Below are 16697 nucleotides of genomic sequence, written 5' to 3'. Positions count from 1 at the left end.
GGTCTCAGCTCTCCTGGAGTTCACATTCTATTCCAATATGCTCTTCCAAGAGGCTGGGCCCGTGTCCTCAGCGCAGTTAACCAGCCCCTGTTCTGCTGCCAATGTGCAGTGACCCTTGGCAGGCCCAAGGAGAGAGACAGAGACGAACAAGACAAGTTATCCACTGCCTGAGACCAATTGTGCCAAGCACAATCTATGTTAGGGAGAGAACAAATATTTTTGGATGAAGAAATTATGGAAATTATATTCCCACGCTGTGGATAAGGGAAATAAAGAAGTAGAACAATGAAAGCATATGCCATAATCAATGAGTTTTTGATTCTCATAATTCCAGATAAATTCAGTATAATACGGTTCTTGTTCTGAATCAGAAGATGCTGCTTTTCACTCTATTAGCAACAGTTCCCATTTTTAAATTTAATACAAGGTACAGATAAAGAATAAAGCTAACAAGTGCCGCTGTGGGGCAGTGGTGCCTCCACCTTTTAATAGAGGAAAAGTCCATCATTTAGGGCCTGGCTGGTCTGTCTTGCAGTTAGAGTAAAGATGAGACTTGGTCCATGTATTAGGTATTGGGTTGGCCAAGAAGTCTGTTACACTTTTTAAAAAAAATTTCTGTACAATATCTCTAGTACTGCTTGGTTGTCTTTAACTTTATTTGAAATAATTTTGTTAGATTGTATTGTGACAGCTGTCATATCAGCATGTATTTAAAAAAACTTATCAAAATTGGTGAGTTTTTGTGCAGCCATTTTAATACTGAAGATAGAAGAAAATAAGCAACATTTTCAGTGCATTATACTTTACTATTTTGAGAAACGTTAAAACTCAGCTGAAATGCAAAAACGACTTGTGCAGTATATGGAGAAGGTGCTGCTACTGATTGAATGTGTCAAAAGTAGTTTGTGAAGTTTCTTGGTACTACTGACCTCTCGGCCAAATAATTCTTTGCTGTGGGGCTGTCTGATGCATCGAAAGATGTTTAGCAGAATCCTTGGCCTCTACCCACTAGAAGCAAATAGCAGGAGATACTGACATGTTCAATATATCCAAATCAATAAAGTTACTGGTGAAAATGAAAAATGTGTCTTTTATTTTACAGAAAAAAAATGTAACAGATTTTTGAACAACCTAATACTTCTAGTACCTGAATAGTGTTTGGCACCTCATAGGGACTAATAAATATTTCAGTGAATAAATGAAAGGACAAACAGAGGAAGAGACACAACAAAAAAAGAGTACATTTTCAGGGACAAGCAGTCAATCCACTTTCGGTCTTCCTGATTCTTGGGTGCCCACAGGACGTGGTTGGGAGAGGCAGGCGGACAGACAGCCGCACATGGGAGGCGTCAGATGGTACCTCCCAAGGAAACACTAGACAACTCTTTCAGGAAGTCAATAAAACAAACAAACTATGAATACAAATATATACTTATAATATATATACAGTTAAGTAAAACAAAATAAATAAAAACAAATATATGGTAAAAAGCTTGCATTCTGAACAAAAGAAATAGCTTTCTACACTGAAGTGAAAAAAATGCCATTCAAAGGGGAAAAATAAAATTAAATAAAAACAGACACAGGACTCTAGAGCAGTCATACAGCATTTAAAACCAAGCAAAACCAGTATCACTTAGCAAAGACCAAAACCAAATATGATGAATCTCAAAGGTCAGTTCTTTGGGCATATTTTTTGGACTGCTATGTGGTGAAAATTAAACGGAATTCAGTAAGATTCTGGATGAACTATTCCAGGTCTACTCATACTCAACCAGAGTCAGAAAGGGGGTGTTATACTGGCAACAAGCATTTAGAGCCCCCAAATGTTCATGCCCTTTGATCTAAGAGCCCCACTCTTAAGAATTTATCCTGACAAAATAGCCCAACTATTTGGAACATAGCAGTCACTGACACATGATGTGAAAGGGAAGAAAACTAGAAAATAAGCCAATTGCCAACACTCACTGACTAGTCAAATACATCAGGGTATATACACATACCATGAAATGTTATATAACCACAAAAAATGCCAACGTGATGATTTAGTAAAAATGCAGAGAAAGTATATGAGATAATAGTAAAGTAAAAAGCAGAATATGAAATTATTATGGATAATTTGACTGATCTATGTATAAAACATATTCAAGGTGTAAAAAAGAAAATTAGAAGTAAATGATCTAAAGTTGTAATAAAAAAATAAAGCAATCATACAATAAGTTATTTTTTTCTTTTGGTAAGGTTTATTTCATTAATAATAATAGTTGGTAATCCTTACAGGGGGCTTTCAATACTAAGTTCTTTAAATGCTCATTTTACCCTCCTAACAACCCTATGAAGCAGATACTATTATTACTCTTACTTTACAAGTAAAAATACTAAAGTTTAGAGAATATAACAGACTAAGACCATGAAGGGATTAGGTGGCAGACCTGAGACTGGGCCTTGCCCTGCCTTATATCAAAGTCCAGGCTTTTAATCATGACATCTTACTTCTGTTTAGTTTTATTTTGCAGTTAAAAGATGTATTGTTTTAAAACAAATAAAACCATAGTAAAATCAGATGGCATTTCCTTCCTGTTGAAAGAAGTCCTAGGACTCTAACAGGGTTGGTGCTCACTCTTTTAGTAATCGGTGTGGTGGGGGTGGGAGAGAGAGAGGGAAACCTGCACAGGGACAGCAGAGACTCTGGACAGGAGGGAGGAAGGAAACAGACCTATCCAAGGCACTCACCTCTGCTAGTGCCCTGCTCACATAATTCTCCTTCCTGGCAGCTTCCTGGAGCTCCATAGCCTGCTGGACGTACATTTTCCCAGCGAGGATTTCATTTTCCAGCAGCGACAGCTCTTTCAATGAAATGGGCCAGTTCAACCGTTCCAGTGCCTCATTTAAAGCTGCCTTGTTTTCCAAGTACCGAATTGGTTTGTTTGCATCTAGCCTAAAAAAGAAAAGAAGAAGAAACAAAAGAAGAAAGAAAAGACCATAATAGAAAAAAATGTAGAAAGATAGTTTTTTGTCAGCCCTGCCCTGAGAAGCATCTGTGAAAGCAGGTGTCAGATGCCAGTTACCAGAATCACAGCCACGCTCCCTGGCCCATCAGAACTTCAGCACAAGTTAAAAATTACCACCTCTGTAATTACGGTAGGCACTTTTCCCCATTACCTAATTTGATCATCTGATTTTAAAGAAGTTTGATACACACGTCTTTTTAAGAAAAAAAAAAAACAATTTCTTTTTGGCACATTTAGAGCCCATTTCTTTCTCTCCAAGTCTAACATTTGACAGATCAAAAAATGTGTTTCAAAGAGATCCCACACAACTATCCTTCAGCAGTGATTCTGGAAAACAGAGGAAAGCAAAGCTAAACTAAACATAAATATTTGCCTTGGTGCAGTAATTCTTCCACCAACTCATTTGAGCTATTTCGATCCCCTCTTCTCCTTCGAATCCTAAATAGGCCTAAACTTTCTGGCTTTGTTGTTTGGGTGCATGAAGGACAGGAGCTGAGCTTTCTATGAGCTGAGGAATGGCCTGAGAGACTCCAGGGGAAGCCAGTGTGGTGTGATGGCCCAGGTCCTGGATTCTTTTCTCAGTCCCAGCTGCTATGGAGTCAGACGCTTGGAGAGGAGGGAAGGGGGTGGAGTAGGGAGAGATAACTCATTTTATAACCACCATTCTCTTAGTGCTAAAATTGTCACTTCTGTTAGCTATAGGGTGTTGGAGGAATACAGTGTAAACCCAGCACAACCATGGCACTCAGTCCACAAACAAACTTGTCTCCAGGCAACAGCAAAAATTATTATTTTTCTTCTTTTTTTTAAAGGTTACAATCCACAGGAGCATTCTTACCGTTTTTTAAATCTTTTTAAAAAATATTTTATTTATTTATTTTTAGAGAGGGAAGGGAGGGAGAAAGAGAGAGAGAGAAACATCAATGTGCGGTTGCTGGGGGCTGTGGCCTGCAACCCAGGCATGTGCCCTGACTGGGAATCTAACCTGCGATACTTTGGTTTGCAGCCCACGCTCAATCCACTGAGCTATGCCAGCCAGGGCTAAAAATTCTTATTAAAAATCTAAATTGGAGTGATGTCAGCAAGATGGTGGAATAAGAAACCCCAGGCCTTCATTTCCCCACAGAGATAGCAACTTAACAAGAATATAGGGACCAAATAGCCTTTGTGAGAATTCCAGAAACCACTTAAGCGCTTGAAGCACTCCACAAACCAGAGAAGAGTGGGCACTGAAGTGGGTAGGAAAGTTTATTACATTTGGCCTGGCATAGCTACTCCCTTCCCCAGCACAATGCTGCTCAATTAAGAAAAACTCCTAAATCCCAACTTCTTCCTTGAGAGGGCAAGAGAAAAGAGAATATGCAGCCAACATTCTGGCTTTTGGAGGGTCTGCCAGAGACAATGGTTTCTGTCTCATCTGATTCAGAGTGCTAATGGGAAGGGCTACACACTTTGCATACCAGGTTAGGGGCCACTGAGAACAAAGCCCAGTTCCAGGGCTTGTTGTACCATCAGAGATACTGCAGTACCAAAAATGAACACCAGGGAGAGTAAGAGATTATAGGCTCCTGAAAAGAAACTGGCAAACCCATTTGGGAATAGGCACAGGCCTACAGGAGACAAAGCCCCAGAAAAGAGTTAGAAGGATCCCAGCATCTCTAGCCTGCATGATTGATGAAGGTCTTTCTCTGTAAGAAAACAACATATAATGACTGGTAGAGGTGTCTTTTTTTCAAATGCTCAACTAAACTCAACTAAAGATGCTAAGGCATACAAAGAAACAGAAAGACAGCCAAAGAAACAGTGAAAGGAATAAAAATGACCAGTATTATCTCAGTGCCGACACCAGACAAAGATACTAAAGAAAAGGAAGCTACTAGACCATTTTCTTTGATGAATATAGGGGTAAACAGCCTGAACATAATAGTAACAAACTATGTCCAACAGAACATTAAAAGGATTATACACCATGACCAAGTAGGATTTAGCTCAGGCATGCAAGGCAGTTCAACTGGAGAAAATCAATTGAGTTAACAGACCACAACACATCAACAGAACAAAGGGAAGAAAACCCCACATGATCATTTCAATAGAAGCAGAAAAAGCATTTGATAAAAGCCAACAACCTTTCATGATAAAAACAATTAGCAAACTAGTAATAGAAGGGCACTTCCTTAATATGATAAAGGGTATTTATGAAAAAACCACAACCAACATCCTGCTCAGTGGTGACAGGCTGATCAGCCGTAAGACAAGGTGCCCCCCTCACCACTGCCTTGCAACGCTGCACCGGAAGTCCTATCCAGACTAATTTGGCAAGGGAAGGGAACAAAGGGCATCCAGCTGGAAAGGGGAAGTAAAACTATCTCTATTTGCAGATAGAAATAACCTCACTCCACATGTACAAATTCACTTAGAATTGATCAGTGACCTAAATTTAAGAGCTAAAACTGGAAAAGTATTAGAAGAGATTTACAGGGTAAACCTGCGTGCCCTGAATTTGGCAATGGAGTGATTTCTTAGATGTGACATCAAAAGTATGAGCAAGAAAAGAAAAGTAGGTAAACTGACTTCATAAAAGTTAAAAACTGGGCATAAAAGGGAAATTATCAAGAATGTGAAAAGATGCCCTGGCTGGTGTAGCTCAGTGGATTGAGCTCGGGCTGTGAATCAAAGTGTCGCAGGTTTGATTCCCAGTCAGGGCACATGCCTGGGTTGCAGGCCATGACCCCCAGCAACCACACATTGATGTTTCTCTCTCACTCTCTCTCTCTCTCTCTCTCTCTCTCCCCCCCACCTCTAAAAATAAATAAATAAAATCTTAAAAAAAAAGAATGTGAAAAGACAATGTATAGAATGGGAGAAAATATTGACAAATTATATACCTGATAAAGGCTGAACATCCAGAACTTTTACAAGTCAACAACAAAAGGATGAACAGTTCAATTTAAAAATGAGTGAAGAACTTGAACAGTTTTTTCTCTGAATATACACACATGACCCAGAAGCACATGAAAGATGTTCAACATTATCAATAATTAAGGAAATGCAAATGAAAACTGCAATGAGGCATCACTTCACACCATTAGGATGGCTCTAGTTTAAAAAAGGGAAATAAGTGTTGGCAAGGACTGTGCAATAACATTGTTGGAGGAAATGTACAATGGCGCCGTTGCTGTGACCAACAATTGGGTGGTTCCCCAAAAAGTTAAACATAGACTCACCCATGACCCAGCAAAACCACTCACTCTGATGTGTACTCAAGGGAAATGAAAACATGTCCATACAGAAACTGCCACGTGAATGCATATGGCAGCATTGTTCATAATAGCCGCAAAGTGGAAACAAGGTAAATACCCATCAATGGGTAACCAAATGGGTAGAGATACACAATGGGTCATTATTCAGGCATAAAGAAGGAAAAAAGTACTACCTATGCTACAACTTGTATGAACCTTGAAAACACTGTTTTTATATGATCTAAGTAAAAGAAACCAGACACAAAGAGCCACTGATGTGTGGTTCCTTTCATAGGATATACCTAGAATGGGCAAGTTTACAGGGAAGAAAGATTAGTGGTTACCAGAGGTGGGGCGGAGGAGGATTGCTTCATGGGTACAAGGTGCTTTTCTGAGGCAATAAAACAGTCCCGAAACTAGAGGGAGGTGATGCTTTGTACAACATTTTGAATCATTTAAATATTATTGAATTGTTCCTTTAAAAAAATTAGTTGTAGGTTATGTGAATGTCACCAAAATTTTTTAAAAAGTAAGGAACTGGCTTACTTTTCTTTTTCCTCTTGAGATAATGCTCGCCAAACAATTTTATTCAATCGCCTGTTTAAGAAAAATAAAAAAAATAATTACTTGGCACCAATACTTCATTTCACAGCAAAAGGCTGAACCCAGGTCCTGTATGGCACTGCAGGGCAGCCCAGGCCAGTGGCTGTCAGCACTGGTCTACACCACTGCCATTGGCTCAGAGATTGGATATGAGTGCTCCCTCCCTTGGTGTGACTGCAGAAGCCTTGTGGCTTTGTGACCATGGTGCTGCAGAGTGACAGAAAGTCCTGTTCTCAGCAGCAAACAAGCTGGTCCTTATTATCTCTACATGAAGATATTTCTGAACACCCACTATTTTTCTTCCAAAGTAAAAATATAAGTGTGTCCTTAACTTGCCTCTGTAGGCAGTCTTCTGGCTACAGTCTCCTGGATTCTCCAAGCAAAAGAGTTTACTAGGGTCACACATAACAGGCCTGGGCTGCACGTTGGAGATCAAGCAGTCTGTCTTCCTTGTTTTCCAAATGAAGGCTCTGAGAAGTGTCTCGCTTGCCCACCACAGCTAGTTGGCAATGCTGAGACCAAAACTCATCCCTGAACATGTTTGCAGAGATCCTTGTTCACCCAAGAAAGGAGGCAGTTGGAGCAATGATGGTTTCTACAGGGTGGACAGAGCTCCTTCTCTTGTTACTAATCAGTGGTGCTTCTTTCAGAGGTTCCAGCCCAGTTCTGCACCACCACATCATTACCCAAATGTGGCTTCCTGGAGAGCCGGGCCCAGAATGCTGGCTCCTGGGGTTGTTAGCTGCTGTTAAAAAAGTCTACGTCAATAACATGGGTTGGGAGAATACTGTCACTCTCTAAGAGGCATTCTTCTAGCCACCGGCCCCAGCGTCAGTGCACGGGGCTCTGGGAACACACTTTGGGGGTGTCATCCTGCCCAATCTCCTGTCATGAGCTTGGTGAGGCCACAGAAGGGGGTCTGACAGGGTGGGGCACAGACTCTGAGCCAGACCACCTGGACCCAGAGCTCAGTTAGCTTCTCCTCTTCCCAGACTTTGGGCAAAAACTTTTCCTCAGAGTGGGGACAATGACAGTGTCCCCATCCTAGTGTTACTGTGAGGACTCAATGGTCTAGTGTGTGTCTGTCTGACACACACAGATGCTCTCTGTGTGACAGAGTCAGGAAGTAGGGAATAAGCCGGCTCCACACTCTGTTTTGATTAAGTTTTCCGTTCTTTGGGGCCTATTTGAAAATTGGGTTTCTTTAGTCATGTGGTTCATGTAATAGTGATCAGGGCTTCGAAGACCTATAAAAGGATCCATAGGATGGATGCATTTGGGGTTTGTGTTAAAAAATCTTTATTAAAAATCATCTTAAATCTCACTGTGACAGTGGAGGCAATGTGCGAGGGAGGCTGGGGGTGTGGATGGGGACTTTAAAGCTATACAGGTCTGCGTTCAGATCTTGGGGTCCCCACTTGCTGCCATGTGATTTTGTTATGTGACTTTTTGAGACTCTATTTTCTTATTGATAAAATAAGGATCATACCACCCGCACTGGTGCTGAGAGAATTAAGTGAGGGGTTGGCAAAAGTAGGCTTACAGTTGTTCATATGGAAAAAGGCGTGCAGGTTATAATTATTACAATGGCTTAATTAACTCAAAATAATGTCACAATGGCACAGTGCGCTTACTTTGGCCCACTGCTGTAAAAAGTGGCCAGGAATAACTCAGTGTTCATTGTCCCAGGTTCTGGAGTGGGGCAAGTTTTGTGATGCTGAGAAACCAGTAATGAATGTGTGTCCAGTCAGACTTAGACTTAGCATGTCTAATTTTAATTCAATCCTTTAGAAAAAAATGTTTCCAAGAGCACATTTTCATAACCTCTGTTATTCCCCCATTTTCCATCTTCGCTGAAATATTTTAGAGCACACAGGGCAGACAAATGGGTGGGTGTGAACTGAGGGCAACCAAGAGCGTGGACCTCAGCTCCACCCGGAGGGGCTGGGAGGAGCCAGAGAGAAGCCCTAGTGTGTGGGCGGAGGGCAGTCGCCGTGAGCTGCCCGCGGGCACAGAACAGAGGGCCTCTCCAGGCTGCTCCAGCCCCTTACTCAGGGATGTTGCTGCCCACAGTTTTCCTCTTTATTTTAGGAGAGTGAAATTTGCTTGAGGGGTAGCATTCACTAGCTTTCTATGTCTCTGCTTCACAAACTACTTGTACCAAGAATTGGCTCATTTGCTAAGCAACTTGTCACTAATGACACTCAGAAGTCTAAGCAGCAGCCAAGTAATTTGGAGTTTGTAAGTAGAGGTTACTAAGTATGGTCTCAGAGCCAGCTTAGAACTGGTGCTTCTTTTGTGGATCTGGGGGCTGCAACCTTGACCTTAGACTCACAATAAAATAAGCTGCAGAAAAATCACACCAGAATCCAGCCAGCCCTGGCAATCTTCACTCAAAGCTTATACTCAGATGCACAAAGCCAAAATCATAGCCTCCATTCTTAAAATATTGAAACAAAAACACTCCCACATATAAACACTGAGTATGACCAAAAAGCTAGTTTATGTCACCATATTGGCTAAAGGGCCATGAGCGTGTCCTTTCCGCCTGGTCATCCCCAACCACACAAGTTATGTCTGGCTTACCTGTGGTGGGAAACACTTGAGAAATCTTATACTGGGAGTGGGGTGGGTGTAAAGCAAGTTTCATTACTTTTCATTCTGAATATGTCTTTTTTAATATGCATGTCTTTAGGAAGGTGGAACAAGATAAACATTGACACCCCAACAAAATTCTTAAATATTATGGAACACAAACAATCAGGAAGTTTTGTGCTATGTAATAGCAATGTTAATTTACAATTTACTATTACTGTTATTTTTATTATTAAACAATATTAAGTAAGTAGTTCATTTAATATAAGCATCAAATTACTAAGACTAAATTAATGTTAATTCAATCAATATTAATAATTATTGATTGAGTTAGTCATGTTAGATTTAATATTATTATTAATACTAACAATATAGTACAGTATTTCTCTAAGAGAATTAAAAGGCTTTTCCAGAGTCACTCATTGGAAGGAAGAAGTGGGCAAATAGCGTACTATGTATTTTGGTCTTTCTGTTAAGGAATGAGGGCTCTCCGGCCTGGGAGAGAGGAGGCTCTGTCTTCGAGAAACCCTGGGGGAGAGCTGTGTGACAATGAACCTCCACCTTTTTATGGTTCTTTTAGAATCAGCAGATCCAGGGAATAAAAGGAGGGGAAGTAATTAACATTAATTGGTCTTATATATAATTTACATAACGCTTCCACCACCCTGTGAGATTGATGTTGAAAATAAGGAATCTGAAGCTCACAATTATCACATGATTTGACAAGTGGCTGTCAGAGCCAAGAGTCAAGCCCAGAATTGTCTGGCCTCTGTGGCACGGCTTTCACAGACCAGATGATTAGAGAAGTCAAATATTTGAATGAACCCAGCAAATATTCATATTAAATTATAATATGAATAATATTATATTACATTCTAAATAACTGAATTTGAAAAATTTTAATGACTAAACTTCAACTAGATTAAATTCAAATTAAATTCCAGTAGTCAAATATAGGTATATAATGACACCTGTTAGGAAGAGGAGACAGAGGGGAAAGCAAGGCTGCCCCAGCCCTGCCTTCGGGAGCCCACACGCCCACCCAGAGCTGAGAGTGCTATGAGTGCCCGAGGACCACACACAGGGCGGGTGGTAGAGTGTCACTGGGCAATGACCTTACCAAGGAGGGCTGCTGGTGTGGAGGCCAGAGGAGAGGCAGGAGGATGGGGACAGCAGAGCTTAAAGGCAAAGAAAGGCTTGCCTGGAGTAGAGGCAGAGGCAGAGAGAAAAGGGGTAGAGCCAGGTGAGGGGCTAACAATAGAGCAAAGTTGCAGGCCCACAGGGAGGGGGAAGCCTTGAATATAGTTCATACTGCCTGCAAAAGATACAAAGAACAGACAAAGACTCAAAAACCCTCAGATCTGGAGGCCTGTGCTGGGTGTGGTGGGGAAGGCAGCTTCTGACTGGCCTGTGCTTCTGATTAGCCTGTTTCTTTTGAGCACACACTAGACACACTGCACAATGACAATTGACAGTATATGCTGGCCTGGGACATAGTGTTAGTTTTCATGAACTTGATTTCACTTTTTCCACCTCTGTGGTGGTAAATGAAAACCCAATCACACAGTCTCTAGAACCAAGAATAGGCTTGCCTGGAGAAGCCAGGCTCACTCCAAGGTTAATGAAGTGCTGTGCACCAAGGATTAATCAAGTGTTGGGGTGGAGGTGGGAGGTGATTAGAGAGCTAGGCAGGGTGAGACTGGATCTGCAGCCTTTTTGAAAAAAGGCCCGTATCTCAGCACTAACAGGACCATTTCAAAGTATAATTTTCACTGTAATCAAGTTGATCTTCTTCTTGGTCTTGAAATAAAAATGGTTTGTAGCCCTGGCGTGGCTCAATTTTGGTGTGGCTCAATTGGTTGGAGCATCGTCCCATGTGCCAAAAGGTTGTGGGTTTGATTCCTGGTCAGGGCAAATGCCTGGTTTGTGGGTTCAGTCCCTGGTCAGGTCGAGTAAGAGAAACAACCAATCAATGTTTTTCTCCCTCTCTGCCTCCCTTCCCTTCTAAAATCAGAAGGGAAGAAGGGTGAGGATTTAAAAAAACTGTATACATAATAGCACACACTTATTTATCTCCATTATCTCGCTATTGTGGGATTTTATTAGTCATTATACAGAATGTTAAGTGTCAAAATGACCAAATTCACTCTTCTAAAGGGAAAGGTTTAAAGATCCTGTGTTAACTCGAGATTTCTACAGGCTCAGAGAAGGGAAGACAGTTTAAAACTATGCTGGACACACTCAGGTGAGGTACTTAACGCACGCCTGGCACACAGGAAATGCTGGCGTTTGCTGCTGCGGCTGCTGCATTTGACATTCCTTATAGATGAGTTTTAGACAGCTGCCCCAGATGAAAAAGACTAAGCTAACAAAAGAGAAAACAAGCGAAAACAAATGCCACAGCCATGAGGGAGCAGCCCGGAGTAATACTCACTTTTCATAGGACTTAATTGCCTGTTCCACATTTTGCTTGTAGATATTGAGCTTGACTCCTTGGGGGTTAATTAATGTCATCCTGTTTGTGTCGTTGCACACGTGGGCCAGAGGGAACACCTACACATCAATGCCACAGGAGAGCGTCATGTGATAGGCTAGTGGTGCTTTCAAAAGTGGATCTACATGGCTATGCAGTATGTTTCGCTGATTATGAGATCAATATAATTGTAGAAAATTATAAAATCATTAAAAATATAAGAATTAGAGATATCATTGCTAACCTTTTTCTTCCCAAAACTACATATTTAAAAAACAACCACTGCCACAAAAAAAAGAAAAACAAACTGTTCAGGGAAACTCTCTGTGGTTAGAAGTGAGCATTAGCTTCAGGAATCTCTGTCAAACTGATGGAGTGATCAGTAAGGATCCCACAGGGTCCCACTGTTGCTACTTGCAAATTACTACCTGGGCTAAACATCTTTTTCATATATTTAATTTACATTTAATTTTCTCTTGAGAATATCTGATGATAGTTAACACCTCTTGACCATTTTCCTTATCAGTTGTGAGAGGTTCCTATACATGTCAAATCAAGAAGGCTCAGTGGTCAATGGAACCACATTCTGTACAAACAGCAGAGTACCGGGCTTGTTTCTGAGTTCCTTCTTTCTGCAGCTGGCTTACTTCCGGGACTTGGGAGGCCTCTGATTCTATGCCATCTTAGTAGTACCTGTAACAGTGTGCATTCCTCTGTTTGCCTGATACCTATTTCTCCCTCACACAGTACAAACTCCACCCGACAGGGACTTTGTTTTATTATTCACTTACCGTATTCCTATCACCTAGAACAGTGCCTGGCACATAGTGTGCCCTCAATAAATATTTGTTGACAAATAAATATATGTTCATAGAGAGGCATAATCCATATCTTAATATTTAAACAAAAAAGAAAAAGTGTAACTAACTATATCATTTCAAAATTGTAACTGATTCCAACTACAAGGAGCATATAGATAGGTATCTTGGAAATGTGGGTAACTGTTTTTAAAAAGTAAATTTTTACTTTCAGTCAATCAAGATGATATAGTTCATGCTTTTATGTTCCCCCTTGCCTCCAAAATCATACAGAAATCATACTGTTGTTGTCATTGTTTAAAAAATACATAGAAAAGAAAGAAGAAAAAACATACATGTCTGATAAATAGATTTCTGGAGACAAAAAGTTGAGCAGAACTATGAATAGATGAGCAGGGCTGAAGCCGTGGGCTTGTTGGCTCCGTCTGAAGATGGCAGGGGCCACGGGAGCTCAGCTCCTGGGAAGCACGTGGGTCCTGAGTGCTCTGCACCCAGGGCAAGGGCCTGAGAGGCTCTGCCTGAAGCCAGCACTGGCATGAGGGTTTCCCACCCCTGAAAGAAGGCCCAGTCTAGTGAGAGAGGATCCTGAATCTATGATCCACCATCTGCATCTATAATATTCCCGTATTACCAAGGAACAAGAACTCTAAAAAGAGGCTCAAGGGGACGGATGTGGGCAAGTGCAAAATAGGAAAAAAAACATTAAAAAAAATCTTGTTAAAATGAGTCAGCATACTAAAATTCCAAAAGACACACACACACGCCAAAAATAATAGCTGAGCAAATTTACAATCAGAATGCCAATTTACAAGAAGAAAAACTGATGAGCCATCTAACAATGATTTTATACAAAGCATGGTTAGATTGTTCAAAGATATAACAGTCATATAAACATCCAAAAAACATACAGAAGCTCCATAAGAAACAACAAATGGGAAAAACTACAATGCTTTAAATAAAAACATAAAATCTTTCTTGGAAAAGCAGACAGTGGAAATGAAAAATACATACATTCATCTTGCAATTGAAACATCAAGACTGAAACTAACAAGAAGATAGGCAGATTAAAAAAACTGAAGAGAAAATCATAAAGAGGCTTTATAGCCAAAACTTACTACTTGTCAGACACATGAATTCAGCATGTGGCTTCTAACAATTGCTGTCAAAGGCAAGAGTCAGAATGATGGGTTCACTGGACTCTGAAAACTGAATGAGGCTTGTAGAAATGAAAAAAAAAAAAATCTTTCCAAAATAGAGCTGCAGATAGCGTACATGTTGAGAGGGTAGGTTGGGGTGGGGGTGGTGGAGGTGGATTACAATCTGAACAAAAGATTCTTACTTACATTTTTATCACCTCTGGAGGAAAAAACCTCTTTAAAAGTTTATAAATAGCCCTCCAGGTTTGCCAACTTATATAGCTTAATTACAAATCAACACCACAAAATGTGTAGCAGCGTTACCACATTTCACCACGACTGGTTTGACTCCTCACTTAACATACTTAAAGCGAACCCATCATTTAACGAGCTACTTCCCTCTTTTGTGGATTTGGATCTCATGCCTTGCATGGCCATAATATACTTCAGTGTGGTTGCAGTTCAAAATTGTTTAAAACTGGCTTGTGTGCATGCAGATTTAGGGAAAGACAAAGTCATACTCCACACCTTCAGTCTGTGGTCTTAGTTTTTACAACATGGTGGTCACGTGGAGGTCCCATGGGATATTCTCTTTATGACATCAAATTTGGTGTGACTATGAGGTCATAAAGAGTGTTCTCACAGGGACTTGGGAGGTCAGAATCACAGCCCAGATGATGTCAGGAGGCAAGTGGGGAGGAGAGTGCTGTTAGTGAAGCAACTGACAGCTCCGTTTGAGAGGGGACAAAACTGCCAGATCATACCTCCTTTGAAAGTGGTTTACTTATTACCTCTTTTATTTTTTTTCATATTTATTTCTTTATTTATTTTTAGAAAGAGGGAAGGGAGGGGGGTAGAGAGAGAGAGAGAGAGAGAGAGAGAGAGAGAGAGAAACATCAATGTGTGGTTGCTGGGGACCATGGCCTGCGACCCAGGCATGTGCCCTGACTGGGAATCGAACCTGCGATGCTTTGGTTTGCCGCCCGCGCTCAATCCACTGAGCTATGCCAGCCAGGGCTACTTATTACCTCTTATAATGCAAATTAAGCATAACCAACTAATGAGATACCTTCTAGACAAAATTTGATAACAAAAGAAAGCATCAAGGTATTATTTATTTTAATTCTCTTGAGGTTAATCTAGAAAATTTACCAAATTGATATTAATAATCACATCTTGTGTAAGAAGATTTTAACTGGAGGGAGGGAAAGAGGAAGAGAGAGGAAGGGAGGGAGGGAGAGGGGGAGACACTAAACATAAAGGCAGAAGAAATTTCTGGAATTCATGGAGAGCCAATCTGGACTGATTCTGTTAGAATTTTTCCCACTGTTAGACCAGAAATGCCCTAAAAGAACCACTACTCAAGTACTTAAAAACAGTTGCATCAATAGTGAAAATAGTGTTTATTCTTTCATCTCTGCCAAGTGCTAGGTACTCTCTACATATTTCCTCATTCAAGCCTTGTATACAATATATTCACATATGCAGTTCTGGTTATATGACTTGCCTCTCCACTAAACTCTATAGTTCTTTATTCCTAAAAAAAAACAAAAAAAAACAAAACAAAAAAACACCAGCTTCTAGCACATATACAAAGTAATCATTTGTTGAACACATGAAAAACTAAAATTATATATAAATTAAAATAATGGCCAAGTCCCAAAGGTTTTTGAAGTTTATTTATATTGTAAAAGATACATATGGATTCCACCAAATTTTAATCCCTGGTAACTGAGGCATGAGATGAGTGTAAATTTGCTATTTTTAAAGGGGCATCTGCTAAGTATATGAACAATGTGGAAAAGATTTTAAGAAAGATATTAAGCTTACATAAGAAAACTGTTCTTAAGCAATAAAAAATTAAAATGAAATATCATTCCAGATTCTGTTTGGCAAAGTTTTCTTAATGTAACTATTCTATATGATAGCAAAGATAAAGGGAAATAGGCATTCTTAAAATTCCAACTGAACTGCCTCAAAATGGGAGGAATAGTTAAATAAATTGTAGTAACTCATATTATTGAATATTAGTACAACCATTAAATCATTCAAAAACAGTCATTACAAAGAAATATGTTCATTATATATGCTAAATGAATAAAGCACAATACAGAACTGTGCACACAGCTATTAGTTGCTAAAGCAGTACAGACAAAATTCTACCTGATAACAGTCTGTGTTTATAAACAATCCTACAATCCCCCTTTTGAAAATGAGATGATATTGTGAAACTGGTATTTATATATTTATTGTTCAACCCTGACTGAATTCACCAACTACTTTTGCTTTTTCAGCAAAGTCAGTTCTTCCAATAAATATGCAGAACTTACAGCCAGATTGGCCAGGAAGTGTCTGACTGGACATGTGTAGTGAGAATGCCGAAGCCGTGCATGTACTGGGTGGATAACTCTGGACAGATAGCGCAGCTGTCTGAGCTGTCACATGCTAAAGCCTGAACACTTGCTACTGAGCCGAAATATCCTCAGGCTCCAAAGAACAAAATGAAGGCAGGGCCACCAAATTAACTGGCAAAGCAGTGTGTCAATAAAACCATCCACAAACCCATGGAAACGTTATTTACTACAGTGTAGATGACAGTATACATTACATCTTACATTTTTCAATCTAAACTTTTAAATATAAAAGATAGTTTTTTGAACTTAAATTTCAATTAAAATGGTGCATTAGACAAATGTGTTGGTGTGGAACAATGCTCACAACAGACTTGAGAGAACTGGGGGCACCAAGCAGCATGTCTGGTTTGACTTAATTTTGGCAAGACAAAAACAACAAGCAAAAGAGGACATACACCACTGCTTCAT

General features: G+C 40.1%; 1 protein-coding gene across 1 annotated transcript in view; it reads right to left on the bottom strand.

Moving 5' to 3' along the window:
• The window catches only part of VWA3B (von Willebrand factor A domain containing 3B), a 204174-nt gene that overhangs the window by 27093 nt on the left and 160384 nt on the right, over positions 1 to 16697 (bottom strand). The window contains exons 20-22 of the mRNA XM_045826975.1: positions 11883 to 12001; positions 6797 to 6847; positions 2734 to 2938 (exon numbers count right to left, since the gene is read on the bottom strand). Of these exons, the coding sequence (XP_045682931.1) occupies positions 2734 to 2938; positions 6797 to 6847; positions 11883 to 12001 (375 nt within the window). The remainder of the gene's footprint in view (positions 1 to 2733; positions 2939 to 6796; positions 6848 to 11882; positions 12002 to 16697) is intronic.

This window comes from Phyllostomus hastatus, unplaced genomic scaffold (assembly GCF_019186645.2).
Source record: "Phyllostomus hastatus isolate PE091 unplaced genomic scaffold, TTU_PhHast_1.1 phas_scaffold_78, whole genome shotgun sequence".
In the NCBI taxonomy this organism is placed as follows: Eukaryota; Metazoa; Chordata; class Mammalia; order Chiroptera; family Phyllostomidae; genus Phyllostomus; species Phyllostomus hastatus.
The sequence above is the reverse complement of the archived record's forward strand: the minus strand, read 5'-3'. Positions and strand labels throughout refer to the sequence as shown.